At 43.3% G+C, this 20699-nt stretch overlaps 1 protein-coding gene across 1 annotated transcript; it reads left to right on the top strand.

Annotated features, from left to right (window-relative positions):
* The first annotated feature begins 1947 nt into the window (after positions 1-1947).
* LOC139289723 (zinc finger protein 516-like) lies at positions 1948-16882 on the top strand. Its single transcript, XM_070911341.1, has 4 exons — positions 1948-3791; positions 7246-8568; positions 11861-11965; positions 16608-16882. The coding sequence occupies exons 1-4, from the start codon at positions 2039-2041 to the stop codon at positions 16814-16816; spliced, it is 3390 nt and encodes a 1129-aa protein (XP_070767442.1). The 5' UTR covers positions 1948-2038; the 3' UTR covers positions 16817-16882.
* Positions 16883-20699: the final 3817 nt, after the last annotated feature.

The raw sequence follows: 20699 nt of genomic DNA, 5'->3' as shown, positions 1-20699 counted from the left end.
ATTGTTCTTGTGCTAACTTCCCTCCTCTACCACCTTATCCTCTTATGATTATGATCAATTATCCACTTATAATTAGAGCCTGGCAGTAACTCAGCTTATGGGCTCTGGCACTTTATATAATAGCCTGTAATAATGCTGTCAGTCACATTTCATATAGTGCACACTTTCAGGCTCTACCATCTGCTCAAATTAATACTCCAGTAAAAATTGTGTCAGTTTGATCAACAAAGCTGGAACAGAAAGGGGTCTCGTGTTATCAATGAGCTGACAGGGAGAAAAGAATAAAGATGTGATTAAACTCGAGGGATTCTTGTGTGAAGATTTGGACTTTGCAGCAAGAAATAATAATAGGTCATAATAAAGAAATGTGGTGAAAACATCTGACATGTATAACATACAATTGTTGAATATATCCATATAAATTACAGCAGGATTTTAAGGTAGTTGAGCAAACTAACAATGCAACTAATATGCAAATTATGAAAGTATTCCACCGACTGAAGGAAATATATGCAGTATGAAATGAGTCAACACTGTTTGAAAGTCTTTGTCTTCTTATCATCCTCTGTCTTTCTCTTTCTGTTTGTCTCTCTCTCCCCGACCCCATTCAACTCCAGTTTGAGAAATAGAGCAAAGCAAACTGTCTGAAGAGCCACTTCCTGTTGTGTACTTAAGATCCCTGTCATGTGATAGTGTCAGTTGAGGCGGGTGTGTGAGGCCAGTATGGGGAGGGAATATGGTGGCACTGCTGATCTTGCTGATGTGAACACAGCACCCCCCCACCCCCCACCCTGATTGTGCAAAGTGTCGACTCAGCCAGTGTGGCGTCACAGCCCCCAAGCCCTGCACGACTCATCCACAATCACAACTCATACACACATGCACGTGCATAGTGGACTTACATACATGATAGTAACCCACCTACACTCAATTTATACTGATGCAAAATTAAGAAGGGGTAAACAGTCTGTCAATAAAAAGGGCTAAATATAACTGTAGCTACTTGTGCCATAATTGATCAAACTCATTGATCTTGTGTAAAGTGAATAAAAAAAAACATTTTCACTTTACATTTTTAAAACTTTTTTTGTGCGTTAGTGTTTGTAGTCTTGTAAAGGGTGGAGTAAACAGCACACGTGTTCCTAAAGATGTCATGGATTTTCTTTTATTTCAGTTGGTGGTTTGCCTTATGATGATCACCAACATGAGATTTTTTACTTTTTAATTCATAGCTACATTACTACACAGACATGTGGATCTTTCTTATGACACGTACAGTCCACCTACATAATGTATCCAGCTTATCTGTGTTTGCAAATGGAAAGAGCCTTTGAAACACTTTTGCTTTACTTACATGTTCTTTGTTTCTTTTCTCGCCCTCCTCCCCACTCTGTCTCCCTCAAACTCTCTCTCTCTTTCATTCTCAGGTGAAATATATACAGTACACTCAGGATGTGCAATAGAGAGCTCACTGTTATATGACCTGGAAGCGTCTAATGTGCTTAAAAACTGAGAAGAATGAAGAGAAGCCAATCAAATGAAGAAAAGAAGTGTTGAGGATCAGCTACCCTGATGAAAAGACCTCTCAAAACTTCTCTCCTCTGACACAATGATGATCTGGAATTGAGTGAAAACCTTCACTTTGTTCTGAGAAAGAGACTGTTAAATCTAAGTTATAATTTATATTCTGGTACTTATTTAGCCTGAAAAAGACATTTTACTACATGTGTCTAAATGAATGATAAAGCTACATACATTGGTTTCTATGGTGCCAGTGGCACACAGATAGTTTGAGCCACTGATTCACTGACAGTGCTAAGTGAAGATGGATAGATGGTGTTGCGCCCAGTAACTGGAGAGTGCTAAATGAGCTGCTGTGTAAGCAGCTTGATCTCTGGATGACTGAAGGCAGATAGCATTCTAACTGACCAACAAAAGCACGCTAGACATCCCTCGATGTGCAACTGCAGATAGCAGTAGTTTCAAGTTTTATTGAGCTTATGAAAGGCCAGGTAGACAGGGTAGTTCAGTTTGTACAATGAATGTTAGAGACAGTGTGGAGATGATGGAGACGCAGGCGGGAGGTCAGAAGGAGAAGCTGGTTGGAGACAAGGTCAACCCTGAAAACGAGGTTGAGGGAGAGGATGATAAAATCCCTGGGGCTTATGACTGTAACATATGTGGACGCAGCTTCCCATTCCTCAGCTCTTTGTCCCAGCATATGAGACGCCACACGGGTGTGCGCCCTTACAAATGCCCCTACTGTGACCACAGGGCTTCTCAGAAGGGCAACCTCAAAGTTCACATTCGCAGCCACAAATTGGGCACGCTCTCTAGCCACCACTCCAATGAGGATGAAGAGGGTGGGGCCGAGGAGGAGGAGATGAGTGTTTCAGAGGGTCTCGACGGAGGTACGAGTCCCACTAAGAGCAGCTCAGCCTGTAACCGGATGATCAATGGGGACAGTAGTGAGGAGAGTCGGAGGAAAGTGCCTGGGAGGAGCATGAAAAGAGAGAAGTCTGTTACCGATCAGAGGCCTTACTGTTGCCGTCTGTGTGGTTATGAGGCCCATCGAGAAGACCAGCTCCTCAGCCATATTGAAAAGGTCCACATAACAGCAGACACAGAAGAGGAGACCACTGTTAAGGAAGAGGCTGTGGCCGAACCTGATGTCCTCCAACCCCACAGTGATGGAACCTTCCCCTGTGAGACCTGTGGCCAAGTCTTTACCCAGGCCTGGTTTCTGAAGTCGCACATGAAGAAACATGCAGGGATCCTGGACCACTGCTGTCGTATTTGTGGACGACGGTTCCGCGAAGCTTGGTTTCTCAAATCGCACATGAAAACACACAACACCAAATCCAGGTCACGATCAAAAGCAGATTCAGCTGAGCATCCGGCCACCATCAATGACGTAGCCCAGGATCCTGATATTGTCACTGGCTCTATTACATCCATCTATCAAATGTGTTCCAAATGTGGGAACCTGTTCCACAGCAGAGAGAGCCTGAGGGCCCATGAAAAAGTCCACAATCTCGGCTATGGCAGGAAATCCCAGAACCAATGTAGACTCAGTGATGATGAGGACTCACCATCTGCTAAGAGACGTTACCTTGACTACTTAAACCTCCAGTCTGTGGAGGAAAAGACCTTAGACGAAGACGAGGAGAGTGAGAAGAAGATGCTAGGTCAAAGAATTCCAGAGCTAGATCCAGTTTGCAGCTACCAGGCCTGGCAATTGGCTACTAAAGGAAGGGTTGTGGAGCCAGTGGAGCCGAGTTACAAGGGAGGAAGTATGGGCGAGGATGCCCTCGCTGGAGCTGCTGTGGTTTTTGAGAAGGAGAGCAGCCGTTATGTACTGCAAGGTCAAGAGAAGCGCAGCACAGGACGACGCAGCAGCTCTGGTTTGGGTAGCCATGCTTCCTCAGGTGACCGGACACCAGAGAGCCTCAGCGACTCCGAGTACCGACCTTCATCTCGCCAGGACCGACGGCGACAGTCTCAGTCACAAGCTTCCTCCAAGTCCAACGAGTGCTTTGAGTGCGGGAAGGTGTTTCGCAGTCGTCACCAGATGATCGTCCACCAGCGCGTCCACAGGAAGGATGGAGGTAGGGCATCTGTGGGAGACAAGGAAAGAACTACGAGAGATGACCGATGGGGCTCCACCAGTGATCCGGAGTCAGGCTCCCCTAGCCGGCCTAGCACCCCAGGGTATGGAGACTCTCCACCTGCATCCACCATGGGAGACCAGGCCTCAGAGATGGGTACCGCAAACTCTGGAGAGATTGCAGGTTAGTCAAAAACTTCAGTCTTTTTTTAAAAGGTTTTATCCTGTTTTTTCACTTGTACTTCAATTTGAAATGATCATCTATAATCCAAGGAACAATGTAAGGACACTGAAGAACTGAAGAAAACAAAAGGAAAATGTCATTGCTCTAAGTAAATAAATGGTGTACACATAAGTTCACTAGCTCTGTGGGATTTTTAGTGGCAGAAATAACTGCAGCCTCCCACTCGAGGCCTCTGACTCTGTCACTCTGTAGTAAACATCTGTTGATGAAATGTGCTTTGTGTAGGTAAAGCTCCTCAGCTCATCGGTCTCTATGGAGTAGGAACTTGAGCCACCGTGTGGCAATATGTGAAAATTACATCTGACTTCAGAGAGTGCTACACAAAAATACTATCAAATATGGTCAATAAACTTTAACTGCCACTGAAAAATCTGTTTACAACAGTGCAATTACTTTGTATCACAGAGCAATAAAGCTAACAGTTACGTGAAACTTCGCCTTTCAGTGGCATGTCAGTAGAGGAGAAGGCATTTTTGGAATGCCTGTCATTTTTTCACCTCCACAACCAATAAACACTGCAGAGCAAAAAAAGAAAACCTGGCCATGCAAGGGCAAAACACCCACAATCACGGCTGAAATATGCTAAAGGAAGGATTCCTGTGTATGCAGGGCTTTAGAGCTCTCTGGCTTTTGTCTTTTGACTTTCAAACTCACTGAAAACAGTGTTTGTACAGGTTAGGATAGTGGATAGCTGTGAAATGTGGTGATTGCTTCCATTCCTCCCTGTTAGTACAGACAGTCAAAAATAGCAGCAACATTTCTTCAGGCCTGATCGAGCTGTGTGCTATTTCAGGTCTTCCTGTCTCAGGAAACTCCCCTCACCCTCCTTATCTGTGTGTGAATATGTTTTTTTGCTCTCCTTATTATGTCTTTGCCATAGAAATCTGTCTGCATGTTTCCTTTTACTCTTCACTGAAGTTGTTTTTTGTATAACAACCCATCATTAGTTATGAAACCCCAAAACAGCCCTGTACTCTAGCAGTTAAAGGTGTGGTTCCTTTATAGCAATAAATGTATGGTATAGTACTCACTCTCTCCCGAACCATTGGCATCCTGGTGTCTGGTATCAGGAATTGCATTTGGGATACAAGATATTTTTTATCTTTCCTTCATTTTGTTATTATTTTTATATCAATATATTCAGTTTATACAAATGTGTTTAATATATCGGATCCAAAACCTGCAATATCAAGAGACATGGTAAAATATGATAGAATCTGTTGTTGCAGTTTTTTGCTCTTATTTGATTAAATGTATTAATTTTGTGACAAAGCCAACTTATATAAAAATGTATTCAGCATTTACCAAAAGAATATTCTTGTCAAGATGTAAAAGCTTCTGTTCATCTATCCATCCTTTTTCTCTATACCTTTCCTCTGACTTCTCCCTAATCTCTAAGGTTACCTCTTGTGACACTTCCACTGTCTCTCATCCACTCCTCTTACCATTGAGCCAGCCTGGCTGCCTGATGTCTGAGGGATTGGTTATTTATAGAGTCACCTCCCGATGGAGAGGGATGCAGGCAATGGGGAGAGAGACACTCAGAGGACACTCTAGTCACACACACTCTGATGTCCCTTACAGCCATTTAGCTACACTTTAGGGAATGCAAATGAGAAGTGACAGCGTCCATGCACATACCAACATGATAGGCTTTTAGACAAATCAGTTATAATTAGTTATAGATTGAAGACATTTTCCTCGGTGGTGATTGTTGTGCAAGTATAGTAAGGAATAAAAACACATTCACACAGCTGTGGTTATTGAAGCTTTGCACTATACCCTTTTTAGTTCAGTTTCACTACTGGTGAGAGCTGACATCTGTACATTCCTTTGAACAGCACAATACAAGTGTGAAATTGAGGTTACATTTGTAGGTTTCAGTGACATGGCTTCATGGATAGTTTAGGTAGTCACTGTGTTTGTTTCCAGGATACACACTGTATGTTGTTTACTCCACCCTTTACAAGACAAGAGTTGCTGCAGTGACAGACTGTCAGCAGCACAATGGCATATTAATTGCCTTACTCACTTTCACTCCTGCTGGGCGGGGCTTGTGTTAGTTAGTGTGTGTTTTTATGTTTGTGTGCATGTGTGAATATGCAAGACTGACAAGTGTGAGTCTGATTCAGTATCGGGCTGATACCTACTTTGGAAAGGCAATAAGCGTATTTTTGGTGCAAAGCTATTGACAGTCAGTTACTTACGTCAATTCCTATGACTCTGATTGGTCAATAACTGATAAATACTTGACCAATATCAGCCTGATGAACAGGACACATCAGTCTTACCACCCTCCCTACTAAGTTGCCCAGCCCGGGGGCTTCACCTTGGCAGAGTCTGAGCTGTGAGTGTTGGCCAATGTTGCCAACAGGGAGCCAAATGAAAAACAGATGGCAGGTTACTGGTGTTATTGTGAAAAAGAGGGTTAGTGGAGAGTACCACAATGTGCTACTTACAGAATCTGATCAGTTGATCTGTACATGTATATGTGTGTGAGATGATAATCTATGACCCGTTCATTTTCACATTTTATGATTTTATGTATAAAACCTCTGTATTCCAACTTTGTCTGTTTAATAACCTTTTACATCCATCATGAATACAACTACTTCTACTACCATAATTCCTATTTTTATTTATACTCTTGTTGCTGAAATTGAACACTCTGGGACATAGTAAGTTTTCCAGTGCCAACAGTGAAATTCACTTGCAAAGAAAGACAGGTCACAAACGCCATCTTGTGGGCAATTTATAGAGCTGCACTTCAGGAATCAACAATATTGAATCAATACAGTAAACACATCCAATTCAATTCTAATACAGGAGCTTTACAGTAAATAAACCAGCTTTATAAGCTTTGTAGTGATTTTAATAATAACTTTATAAGCTTTGTTGTTTTATGTGTCAAAAAGGTGTTTATTTAACTGTATGATCATGTTTGATGTGATGTAATCGTTTCATACTATATGGATCACAATACACCCCAGCAGTTACCATCGAGATTAATCAACACCTCACACAATTTCCACATCTGAATATCATAACCCTCACAAAAGTATTATCTATTTCAGGGTCACTGTGTGTCCTTGAACAAATATCAAATCCTTGAAACAATATCTAATGATGATAGGATTGTTTTGCTTTTGTTTATTATCCTTGTAATAGCAGAAGTAATAGTTTTATTTTGGGATACACCTATATGTACAAGATGATATGGGAATACTGGACAATACTGCAGCCTGGTGGCTGTTCACCAAAACTACATCTGGAGGGAACAATATGAATCTCGCACAGTGAACTGCACAGGGACGTAACGAGCTCTGACGTATAGCTGGTAGTAGAGAAGACTTGTAGTCATTGACGTTAGTGTTGTCATTCATTGTCTCTACAGATGAGAAGCCTTACATCTGCAGCCTTTGTGACTTTGTCACCACGGAGTTGAAGACCTATTTGACTCATGTTCGTGTCCAGCACCCAGCTGCACCTGGAAATAGGCCCAGCCCCATTCCCAGCCCAAGCTCCAGCTCAGACAGAGGCACCCCCAGTGGTTATCCTAAGCTGAAGAAAGCTCTTCTTCAGGGTTTGAACAACTCTGCATCCCCTCCTGCTTACATTTCGGCTCGATCCTCCCCGCTCGATCCCAACATGACCCCTGTGGACCTATGTGTGAGGGCTGAGGGCTCCAGGGGCATATCTTCCCTCAACCTGGACAGGAAGAGCCTCCCTAGCCACAAGTGCTCCTTCTGCTCCCACTCCACCCGCTACCCCGAGGTGCTCTGGATGCACCAGACTGTGGCTCATCGCATCAACAGTAGTAGCTCCAATCTTGCTCCTAAATGGGCCCTGAAAAATGGCTCCAAGGGCTCCAGGGACAACTTATTATCCCCCAGGAGACGCACTGGTCCCCCACCAGTCCTGGAGGGTAAGGAGTGTCCACCACTTCCTCCACTGATGCGTGCCCAGCGTACACGGCCCCCTACCAACTCCAGCGAGGTTCTAAAGAAAAGCAGGCCAACCAGCCATGCAGCCACACCATCCTCCTCCTCTTCTACCCCCTCCTCCTCATTCTCCAGGGGCTCCTCATCCACCTCAGGCACCCAAGCTGTGAGAGTCCCCGTCCGGCCAAGCAGCAGCACCAGCAGCAGCGTCAGACACACGGAGGACCAGAGTCATCAGTCTCGCTTCAGACCCAAAGTGGATATTTACCCTCGGGGAGGCTCATTGTCTTCCTCCAGCTCCTTGGAGAAGAGCACTGGTGGCCTCTCACGTTCCTCAGCCCCAAGCCCCAGCTCTGCTACAGCATCCAGGATTGCTGACCGCTACTTGATGCCTCAAGAGGGCCTGGGCTTCATGCTGTCCAGCAAACATGGCCTAGCAGAGTACAGCCGAGCTAGGGGTTCCCCTCATCAGCCGCTTCCCAACTCCCTCAGCCAGTGCCGGGCCAACACTACGAGGGCCAGCACCATCACCCATAGCTCCACAGCAGGACACAACTACGGAGCCTCCCAGGCACACAGAGGCTCTCTGCAGAATTCCTCCCCTTCCTCTTCTTCTTTGCCTTCAGAGGCTCGTGGAGATGTGAAGCAGGAGCCAATCGCAGAGACACCGGAGATGCCAACTGACATCCTCAGCTTCCTCAAAAACTATAGCCCCCATGAACTGGCAGCCCTCTACCACCGCTGGGGTGCGGCCAACACCCTGCTGGATCCCACTGGTAAGGAGCAATTTTTGTTTCTTCTTTTTGACTGATGTACTTGTTAACCTTTGTAGTAACACGATGCAAATTGTGATTGTGATTTGTTTAAGTCTTTGTAATACCGTCATTCAGAAGAGGCTCTCTTGGAGAAAGTCTTGTGGAAAACCCTCATCATCAGCTCACATACAAAATGCCCGGAGGACGTTTGCTGTGGAGAAAATGCCAAATGTCAGACGAGTTGACTTAGCATCATGTTTTGAGCTTTTTATGAGTAGAACTGGCTAAACTTGAGAAGCTAAACCAGGAAAAAACACCCATAGTCACACAGATGCACACTTAACATATTAATCATATTCAATCAGGTATACACACACTGACTCTCTCTCTCACACTAACTTGCCATTTGGCAGAAAGTGATTGACAGACATATCCTGCACGATTCTGACAAGGTTTTGAATAATGAAGAGGACTTCCATTAAATGGGCTTGTGTGCTCACATGTGAGATAGGCTAAAAAGCCGTATCTGGGGCAGCGTGTGTTGTCTGTGCACGTGTGTCCATATGTGCTTGGGTTTTTAGATGCGAAAGGAGTGTGTGTGTGTGTGTGTGTGTGTGTGTGTATTTTTTTTCACTGTGAAAGACGTGAGAGAACCTTTGCTACTCTCAGGTCTGCGAGGCATGCCTAGTCTCCAGCTCCACTCTCCCAGAAAGCTGTCACAAACTGTTTAGGTCACAGCTCTGCCTGACGAGAGACTCGCACAGATGCAAACGGAGGGAGGCAAAACACAGAGAGAAAGAGAGAGAACATAAGAGGCAAAGAGAGAGAGATGAGACAGAATAATTACCCCACCAGCTGCTTTGGAAATGGTCATTACCGAACATCCGCATTATTTGCCCATTTTCAGTTGTGTCTCTAAGGTCAAGTGGGGCTGTGCGGAGCCAGGGGTCAAAGACAACAGCCCCAGAGCAGACGCATGACATCGCTGTCACCCGTCCAGGCGCATATCGTCACGATCCGCCTTAGCCCTTTGAGTCACATGCTATAAAGTGACCTTTTTTGAGCAACTGAGTCTTTCTCCCGTTTCTCTCTGTAATATGTGTACGAGTGTGTGTGTCTGCTTGTGTTTTCCGTCCAGCTCTGTCTTGTCTTTCATTAGTGCATCAGTGAGAAGGGCTGGCGGCCCAGAGTAGAAGTAGAGTATCCAGAGGCCAGCAGTCGGGCTGCCAGAGACACTCTCTGTCACCTCCTCCGCCTCCCTGTCCTCCTTGTCCTGCTGTGTCCCTCCAACACCCCCCCCCCCCCACCCACCCCCCCTCACTTGTCACGCACACACACACACACACACAAACATACACACAACTATTGGGCACTGCCCAGGTATATACCAGCCTCAATGCTTGGGGGGTGGATGTGTCTGCTGGTGGGTTTGTGCAGTAAGCATCCCCCTCACCGGAAGCACTCCCCAATCCCCCCAGGACTGTTATCTGTCAGCAAGAGAGGTCACAGGAGTGCATGTGTGTGCGTGGGTGTGTGTAGTGGTCACAATGTCGTCAAATGGATCCAACCATCTTAAACTGCCTTTTCCTCTTGCTGCTGTCCCTGTGGCTCCAGCTGCTCTCACCATATTTACATTATTACATGACTGACAGGTCCTTATTATTAAATAGTTACCTAAATTATAAATATGTCTAATAATAGTATAAGTCTTAAATACAGTCATTGCAGTGTTCCTCGTCATGGAACAACAGGTTTCTCTAACCTGAATGGCCACTCTTTTAGCAATCTCGGTGTGCAATCTGTCTGCTTTGCCAAAAACACTTCCTGGCCTCATTATAGTTTCAGAACTCTCATTAACTATGTTAGAAAGTTAGAAATTGTCTGATTTTTGCCAGGGCTTCTTTTATTATTTTTTAATTGGTCTGAAAGTAAAATCCATGTAGCACATTTTAAAACATCTGATTATGATATATATCAGTCGACAGTAATTCCATTTTACATAAACACACAACATATTCAAACAATCTTCATACGGATCCCTTTGATTTAATATTTTTGTGACCAAGATACATACTAGCCGTACTAAGCTAATATCGGCTGATAAATGGGCTGACTTATCAACAATGGTTTAATCCTTTCACCTCCTCCAATAAGAAACTCTCATTTAGTCGTGTTATGTCACATGACAGAATTTAGTTTGTTAGTTTAGTTGAGTTTTGATCAAAAATCAACAAGTTCCTCCATTTTTGCCATTTAAGGCCTCTAACATGTAAAGCTGACTTGTGCATGTAATGGGAGTGTTGTAGTGTCATTATGTGTGTGTGTGTGTGTGTGTGTGTAAACGTAGCTAGTGTGTGACACAGCCTATGCCTCATTTTCCTCCCTTGGCCCAAACACACATATATACAACTCTTGAAACACATACACATGCAGACACACACACCTGACATGTGACACACGGGCAGCGGAGCGGGCACATCACAGCCGGGGCGTTTTAATTGCCTGTAATTTATGCGGTGTGTGTGTGTGCTGTGTGTGTCTGGCTGTCAGCCTCTGAGATGATGCTGTGTGACAGCTGCAGTCCAGCCCCTGGAGCTAGCCGCTCATAATGACACATTAGACATACTAATGATGCCTGCGCAGTCCACTACTGATGCTACCTACCTCCACCGCTCCAGCCAGGCTCTGTGCTTATGTACACCCACTCACTTTCTGCCCATTACTGACCTTTATGTCTTCATTCAATCTCGGCAAACACTGCCACGTGAAAATGTCTTCTGCCTCGAAATAAACTGATGCTGATGTCCACCTTTTCCTCTTCTCTTCTCAGAAAAAGTCATATGTGAAATTTCACATGGACACTTTGGCCTTTGTATGTGAAAAAGTAATGTTTTATTTTTTATTTTAATTTTGCAGTATGGAATGATATTCAAAAGTTGCTTCAACTCACCTGAGGTCTAAGAATACACACTCAGACTCAGATTCATGAGTCATTTTAAGCATCTGTAAAAAGTGACGTTTGCATTGTTGTGTTGGTTGCAGAAAGTATACATACCATGAACGCTACTTCATTTTTGGCATTATAAAGTTTATGTAATTCACTCTCAGAATTCATAACCTCAAATGTAAATGTAGTGCTCTGTAGTAAGTAGAAAGGGATTTCGGACACAGTCCATGTTATTTTTAGGCTTCCTTTAAATAAAAACTTGTTGACTCTAGAACCTCTAGAATATGAGGAACCTGTGATGTTTTGTTGAGTTGCTCTTTAGTCCTTTGTTTAATTTGTGTGTTTCTCTTTCCCGTGTGTGATCAGGGATGCTGAGGTCTCTCATGCGGCAGGGACAGTATTTCTGTCACGAGTGCGGGAAGAGTTTCAGTCAGCCCAGCCACCTGCGTACTCATATGAGATCCCATACAGGTAAATACAGCCAAAAGACAGTGACACACAAACACAACCAAAGGAACACAGGTTGCATACGTACACATACTTCCAGTGGCTCGACAACAAAATGGAAAACAGCTCATGAAAATACCTTTTTAAATCAACTAAATCACAATCTTACCAAACTTAAACTTGAATACTATCTGTATGTGTCAACTTTTAACCCTTGTGTTTTGTTGAAACTGGCTTTACGTCCTTACTGTTGGGGACTCCATTTCCTTACGTGTAAAAATAATAATAATAATTGCAAAATGAACCATTTTCCTGTTAAATATTCTTTTCTTTTGTTCAGACCATGTTAAAAAAAACGCTATGTAGGTCCAGTTACCACAGACTGAGCGTGTACAGTTGATTAAGGTGACAAAATATGAAAATGAGCTTGAAGCTTTGGTGTGACAGCATATATTATATGAGCTATGCATGAACAAATATTACGTATATTCCTTTTGTTGGCCAAGAACTCATTCACAGACAAAAAACTGTACAGTAAGTTGTCCTGCACAGTAATGTTACTTCCGTTTGGGGTCAATTACATGACACATTACAACAGACCTTAAAAATGAGGAGAATTCATGAAGAATCAAAGTGATAAAACAATGTTTTTTTGTGCAATTGAATAGGACCCTGGGTCTCCAGGACCCCTGACAGAACAGAGAGTTTAAACAAGTCAGACAAACAATACGTTTTAAAGTCACATGCTGTAACTAAAAGAGGTTTTGGATGAAAAATGGTTGATGATCCAGTTGCAAGAGCATCAGTCACAAACACACAATTCAATATACTGTATGGAAGAACCTGCAGAACAACCTTATTAGCCACTTGTTGTTCATGTATTACTAGATGTTCCCATTATTTGGGCCACTCCTTCAACAGTCACTCATTCCTGTGCCACCTGTGCGCACACATCATCACCCTTGCAGCCATTTGTTCCCCCAGAAAACACTCACGTGAGATATAGAGAAAATATGCATGGGGATTCACATTCTGAACGATATTTCATCGTCCTGACTCTCCATACGTCCGCTGCGTTCCTGCATTCTCCAAAATAAATCAAAACAGATCTTTTTGTTCAGTTGAGTGTGACAGCCAGTCTGTGAGTCCCTCCCCGCCCTGGGCTGGGCAGCTGTCTCTATTTTTTAAACTGAAACATGATTTGCTCCAGATACTGACCTGTGACAAATTGTATACATTATTAATCACATGTCAATTAGAGAGATGGAATTGCGCATTCTAATGAAGCAGAACAGCATTTGTCCACGCCAGCCTTATGAATCCATTTGCATGTGTCCCAATGCCATTCACTAAACAGCTTGATTTAGACATCCTGCCTTCTCCTCTACTTTCTGCTTTTCCTTAGTGTCCTTTCCTTTCCTCTCTTATTTCAGCGCTACCTATCTCCTGTCCTCTTCATTTTTCCTTCCCCTCATTTCACTCTTTCTCAACTCCTCATCCTCTTTCACTTAATCTATTCTTTTGGGCCATCCTACTTTTTCTTCTCTCCTCTTCCTCTTTCCTTTCTTGTTTCCTCCCTCTTGTTTACTCTTTCCTCATTTTCTCCTCTTCATTTTTACTTTTCTTGTTTTCTCTCATCTTCTCTGCACTTTTCATGCTCTGTCTTTTCCTCTCCTTTCCTCACCTCTAGTCTCTCCTCCCTTCCTCTTCCCTCCTCCCCTCTTTCTCTTTCCTTTTCCTGTCTTGTTTCCTCTCATCTTACATTTTCTCCTTTCCTCTACCTCTTTCCCTTCTTTTTCTTATCCTTTCTGTCTCCTCTCCTTTCCTCTTCTACCTTCCTCCGTCTTCATTTTTCCCTTCCTCCTCCTCCTCGTCCTCCTCCTCTTCTCTCTCCTGTCCTGTCATGTCCATCACCCGGGTGGGCAGTGATCACAGTAGACAGTGAGATAAGTAGCTTCTTTATAGAGAGTGTGAATGATATGTGGCACAGCCAGTGATTTTAAGTGACAGAGGCCAAATGGTAAGTGATGCAGCGCTCAGCTTCCCCCCAAGCCGTATTGTAAACACACACACACACACACACACACACACCCATGCATAGGGTCTGTAAACACTCGCCGAGGCTGTAATTAATGTTGTCACCGACGGTTGTCTTCAGCATGGACGTGCACACGCAGAAAAGGCCAGCCACCTCGAGGCCTCTATTAACATGCGTCATATTAAATCACTGACTTGCCTTCACCAGGTTCCATCACCATCATCACCATCATCATCACTGCCAGCTCTCCTCTATTAGCAAGGGTGCTGGTGGCAAACGCAACTGTGTGCGGGTGGTGGTGGGAAAAAAAAAATGCTTGTGTGGATCTGGTAGAGCTTTTAACCGAATGCCCTCCTCCCCTCCTCCTCCTCCTCCTCCTCCTCCTCTCCCCCCCCAATCCTCCTTCTCCCCCCACAGTTGGGTTTGATTTTAACGGACTCCACAGAGGTACTGACGCTCACACCACCGCTTCTGAAGCTCCCAAACAAGTATGTGGCACGATGGCTAACCACTGGGCTCCCTCATCGCTTCTGCATGTTTCTTATTATTGTTGTCTCACCTACGCTTGTGTGTGTGTCTGTGTCAGTCCCCACACCCTCCATCCTTTTGTGAGTGTTTTTTGTTTTTTTTACATGTGTAACAGTCACATGTGGCAACCTCTGCACCTGGCATTAACACCTGGCATTCTCACATGCTGCTGGATCACACCTGAAATGAGTGTGTGTATCCCGTATATATATCACAGTTGTGTCAATGAAAAGCTTGAAATACTTCAATTATGGTGACTTTCGTGTTTTAATTATGCTTGAAGGGTTGATGGTTCTTTATTTTAACTGAGAAAAAGCGATTCACAATTTAGAATGTACAGCTAAAGAACTGCTGCTGGTTAGGAGGAGAAGTGATCCTATGTGCAGACATTTGCGGCTGCGATGTACTTCAAACTTCAGTCAAAGCATTTGACTGTCAGTTTATAACAATTCCTTTTGTTTCAGTGTTGACTGTGATTCTGCTGCATCGCTGCAGTACAACACAAAGAAATAGGGGCAAGGCTCTACTTTTCAGATGCAAGCAGCAATTAGCTAGTTTGTTTTTTTTATTTCAAATGACAGTTGACACTTTGACATGTGTTTCAGCTGGAGATGTCTGCATGTAGGGAAAAGATGCATGGGTTAACAAGAGCTCCATCTAGAAGAAGAAGTGCAGTGGGAAAAGACCATAGCCTTGACTGCCTACCATCAGAGCCAATATTGATTTGATTTGATTTTATTTCTTATATTTTCTTATATCAAAATGAATTCAATATATTTGGGTTTTGGTAGGTGTAAATGTGTTTTAACACAAACATGTAACATGTAAACTTAAAGAATTGCAAAGACATTCCCGGTGTCTTTTCAGAGTTTTCAGAGTTAGTCATAGAGGCAAGCTTTGAGGAAGGGGGAACAGAGGAGTAAATCTCTTCTGCTTTGACATTCGGAGAGAGCTGGGTTCTACACGCTGCGCCTCCATCTTAATTAATCACACGCTCACACACCCACACGGACTCAGATTTACCGCACACTATGAATGATGGGAGCAGGCGCAGGCAGAGGGGTCCAATTAGATGTAGTGTTGACGCTGCTTTACGGTGACGATAACCTTTAGTATAATGTAGTGCACCGGTTCCGTCAGCGATGTTTCCTCGCAGGACGATGTCGTGGAGGTTCTCGCTTTCCTCTCACGTCTCACCTTAGCCGTCTCTCCAGCTGTTTTTTTTTTTCAGATTTTTTTCTGTGATTAATTATACCTTTTTTTGTTTTTATCCCTCTCTGTCTCACCCCCCCCGCCCCCCTCCTTTCTCTCTCTGCGTTGTGTTTCTGATGATGTATGATAACAGCTATATTTCCTTGTTTCTTCTTTAGGGAGAAGGGTGCGGGAGGGGCACTGGGAGTCATTTGTTTTCCCGCTTTGATACTCTTCCATTTATCAAAATGATAATTAGGTGCAATTAAATGGCAATCTCATTTGTTTTGTTCAGGTGTGTGTTGCTTTTTCTTTTATTATTTTTTTTTTATATATTTTTGCCGAGGTGTCTGTGCCATTGTAGGTCAGTCTAATTAGAAGAGGGAGTAGAGGGTGTGTGCAGAGTGTGTTTGAGAGTGTGTGTGTGGGGGCATAGGGTGGCCCGGGTGATTGAGAGAAATACACAGAGACAGAAGTAGGACTGTTCAGACAGGGGATGTGTGGCGCTCCGCTCTATCTGGCAGGGAGGATAGAGGACGGAAGAGTTAGTCCATCTGGGTTGGGTAGAGAAGCAAAGTTCACTTTGTAACTGAAATTAAGTGTAAAAAATTAAATGTGAATGCTGCTCTTGACCTGCATAATGTTTCCCCATTTCTAGTTGAATGCCATCATGTGTCTTGGTTTATGTTATGTCTTTGTGTTTGCTTGTTTCTCGTCCTTTTTTTGTCCCCACTGCAGCGAGTCTCATCCGTGGTTTCCATCGTCGTGTCTTGTCAAATCCCCTGTATATTCAAAATTCTCTAAAAATGTCTTGTCCTATCCAAACCCTATGCATGACGTCCTCATGGCCTCCACCAGACCTTTCAACCTAATGTGCGTATTGTGTGTGTGTGTGTGTGTGTTCCTCAGGGGAGAGGCCATTCTGCTGCCAGCTCTGCCCATACCGAGCCTCTCAGAAAGGGAACCTAAAGACGCATGTCCAGAGTGTCCACCATATGCCTTTTGACAACAGCCAGTACCCAGACACAAGGTTACTGAGCCAGGAGGAGCGACGAGCGCTGGCTGCCAAACACCCACCAACGCTACAACAACAACAACAACAACAACAACAACAGTAGACCATCTGATAGACCAGGATCTGGACTTGGGACCAGACTAGTCAGGGAATCACACAACCCCGATAAACACCATCAACATTGCTAAAACTCAGAGGACTGGGAGTAGGACTCGTGCTTGACTTTTTGAGTCTCTCCACCCTCCATCATCCTTTAATGACATTAGAAGAATTTTCTACAATGAAGTCTCTTGTAGTTTTTTTTAGAGGTTTTTCTTTCTAAATTTTAACTGAAGAGTTAGTTAAAGCTGTGCTAGGCAATTTAAAAAATCACAATGTGGGGTTGCAGCAGAGTGTCTTATCTACTAAAAGAACAAGAAGAGAGAAGAGTTTCTGGTGAAATTCTGCCGTTAGAAGTTCAGGTGTGGACACAGTTGGGACGTTTTTCTCCACGCAGAAGAAACAGAGAGTGAAATACAAAGTGTCTCCTCGGCCGGAAAGCTGGACTCACCAACGATCGATCTTTTAGCTACTTGCGGTCTTCTTTAGCATGAAGGTTGGCAAAAATGAGCAGATTGTGTGTAGTTTACATCACCTTAAAGGATTTCTGAATATAGAAGCCCTCGAAAAAATTCAAAGAGTTACACCTTGCTGCCATTTTGGAGGTACCAAACAAATGAAGTTGCCTAGCGTAGCTTTACAAGAAACGTTTTTATGAAAAGAAGCAGGAAAAACTGAACTTCAATGCAACTGCTAGCGTTTTAATCAAGGACTGTGGCATTGCATGGCTGCTGTAGTTGCCCCCCCCCCCCTTTTATTTTAGCTTTATTGTGTAAGAGTTTGTGCATTCCTCAGGACACCAATCACCAGAGATGAGATGAGAGACAAGATGCTCTGCGATTCATCAACAGTCAACTGACACAGTGCAAGTTCATTTCCTCTGGGTCAAGTCATAAAGATGAAGACTTGCATCTGTGTGTGTGTGTGTGTGTGTGTGTGTGTGTGTGTCTGTCTGTATGTCTGTGTGCACAAGTGTGTTAAACTCACTTCCCTCCACTCCAGAGTGTAATGTTAGGAATGCAGTGACCACTCTGAGGCTGTGTAGCTGATGATTAGAGGGAGAGAGGGAGAGAGAGAGAGAGAGAGAGAGAGAGAGAGAGCGCTAATGGGGGTATCTGCTTTAGTGCTCATTAAAAAGAGTGTGCGTTTTTAATAGCCAATATAAATGAGCGTACCATTTTTATGGCCATTCAATTATTGTCCATTTAAGAGGAAGGGACTGAGTGGAGGCAGTTTTCCTCCATAACTCCTTCATATTAGGGAGTGTTGCCGACTCTTCTGACTTTGAATTAGACTGACTCCAGAACAGTGGGAATGACAGGAAGGCTGTAAATTGCACCGATTAAATCTTGTGTACTTGCAAAAGAGAATGTGGTACTGCTAGTGTTAGCCAGCAACGATGCATCTTGATTTCGTATTGCTAAATGGCAACGCTGACCTTTTGGCCTGTGGGTCTCCAAGCTTTGGTGCCAAAAACTAATCCAGTCTCTCTGGTAGAAGGCCTGTCAGGCTAGCCTCATATTTAATGGACAGACAAGTAAGTGGCATCGATCAACTCCCACATTACTTAATTTCCCAAAAAATGTCCCAAACTATTTCCTTTAAACAGATAAAACGTACATATAATTCCACACTGTATATTAGCATGCTCGTCGCACAGAACAAACAACCAGAGACGCAGAGCGGACTTTACCACAACATTTAAGCAGCCTAATGAGCCGTCAGTCTAATTTCTTGAATGGTGATGTGAAGATTTGCATTCAAGGAGGAAAGAAGGAGGTCAGGAGGTCAGGCTTCCAGAGAGTTCAGGTGTGCACTCACGAGATGGAGACGTTTTGAAGCCTACTGAATTGTAGAGCCGTCACAGCCTTAACACAGGTGCGTTTGAGAGAGTGTGCATTTATGTGTGTGTATGTGCATTCCATTCAAACCTCTCCATACTGTACAAGAGGTTGATCAACTTCTGTGTACTCCAGCCTCCCTCTAGATGCTTTGTATACTAGCCTACCTCCTTTTGCAACGAAGGCCTGTTTGAAGTCTATTGGCCGTTGTGAAGCGGAGACTGTCCTTTGCTAGGAGGAGGTGTTTGCTTCGTGTCCCGGGCTTGGTTTTCTCTCTCCTCAATGGCCTTGGTGATTGAAAAAGCCTCATCTGGGGGAAAAGAAGAAGAAAAAGCAAGGCAGTTCAAAGCAGCTCCGACTTACAGTGCAAGAGTAGAACTGCGGATTTGCAGAGACATTTTTGTACGCATAAAGATCTAAAATTCAAACCGGTTAAAGATTATGGAGCATACAGAGTACTGTACTTCCCATCTATTTTGAGACCTCAGTAGTTTTTACATGATATTGAAATGGTTGCTATACCAGTGGGTTGTTGAGTTATGCATACAACATTGTGTGCTTAAATATGCCTAATAATACACAAACGTGTATATTGAAGGTGTGGGTAGTGAAAATACTTGAAACGGATACTCTAGCCTTCAAGGTAGTGTAGTACTAATACCAATGTTGTACAGAATTCCCTTTAAGATTAACTCCTCAGTTATGAATTTGTACTCCGAAGTGTGACTTAGAAAAACTATGAAGCAGGAGTGAGTGTATGTATTATAAACTGTATATCTGTAATCCACTCTTACCAAACCCTTATATACAGCGGTAGAAACCAAATGGCATTACTAGTGCACTTAGACTAGGTTACTGCTTTAACCGTTCTCATTTTGTCCAAGTTCTAGCTAAGGTTTCTTTGAGAATGTCTTTTTAATGGTGCCGGCTAACACGCTTCAGTGTCATTTCTGGTTTAGAGGCTTTTTTGTTAGGAGGATTCCATAGATTTTAATGACAAATTATTTGTTCCGTGATGGCTGTGTGCCACAGCTTTTTAGCTACGTTTCCTCATGGAAAGTTTGGTAATGCTAGGTGCAGCAGTGCATATTTTTTCATGAAGATGTAAGAGTGTGTTTTTAGTCTTTCTCTTTGCTAAACTGTAGGATTTGTTCAGTAGCTAGTCATGGCTGCCCTCCCAGAGGGGCTGGCAGGTGTTGTTCTTTTCTCTTTGGTTGGGTTTTTATCATGCCTCTTAAGTTGTATTATTTGTGTCCGTATTCCTTTTTATTTTTTGTTTGTTATGAACTTCATGATTAATTTACCTTAGACATTATTATTCAAAATGTATTTGGTTGATATCTGTATTTATTATCACTTCAAACAGGATAAGAGGACAGAGGCAGACAGGAGCGTTTGTTTAATTTGATTTTTCTGGGTTGTTTTTGTTTTTATACTGTGTATTTTCATGCCAGCAAGCCGATGTGAAAGCTCTACCTCGTCTGAGCCATTCTCAGTTCTGTTACACTTTTGTACATCATTTCAAAAAGATGTAATGTCATGTCCACAATAAAGACACACAAAATGGCACCTGTTGGCGCTGTTTCATCTGGTTTTGCTTGTTTGTTTTTAAATTTACCTCAGCCACTGTGACTGAACGCGTCCAAGTTTAGATGAAAAAGCTTCACGGATTCGCACATTTTCTTTTCCCCTTTTTCTCACACTGCCGGTGTGAAATTTACAAAGAACCATGCAGTGTACTGTCTCTGAATATTGACAGGATTAAAAACTGAGCATATTTTGTATTCTTTTGTGTCCCTTGCACGACTTATTCTTGCCATGGTCACTAACTGTCATCAGATGTTACTGTCAGCACTGTGCACACAAGCTCTACTGGTATATAATTCCTAAATACTGAATAGGGCCAGTCAGTCATGTCACAATCAGCTACAGCACCCAAAAAAAACCTGTACAATAACATTTGATTTTGTTTCAATTTAGGTTTCATATTAACGGTTAAAACTGTTCTTTTACTCATTTTACTGTAATGTTGCCATATGGTTTGCA

Source organism: Enoplosus armatus, chromosome 9 (assembly GCF_043641665.1).
Source record: "Enoplosus armatus isolate fEnoArm2 chromosome 9, fEnoArm2.hap1, whole genome shotgun sequence".
NCBI classification, from domain to species: Eukaryota; Metazoa; Chordata; class Actinopteri; order Centrarchiformes; family Enoplosidae; genus Enoplosus; species Enoplosus armatus.
This window is presented reverse-complemented; position numbering and strand designations above follow the sequence as displayed.

What these genes read in the sequence shown, in the direction of transcription:
- LOC139289723 (XM_070911341.1), top strand. Translation starts at nt 2,039, where the DNA reads ATGAATGTTAGAGACAGTGTGGAGATGATGGAGACGCAGGCGGGAGGT. An exon ending in AAACTCTGGAGAGATTGCAG is followed by an intron (nt 3,792 to 7,245) that starts GTTAGTCAAAAA and finishes TTGTCTCTACAG; the next exon opens with ATGAGAAGCCTTACATCTGC. An exon ending in TCATATGAGATCCCATACAG is followed by an intron (nt 11,966 to 16,607) that starts GTAAATACAGCC and finishes TGTGTTCCTCAG; the next exon opens with GGGAGAGGCCATTCTGCTGC.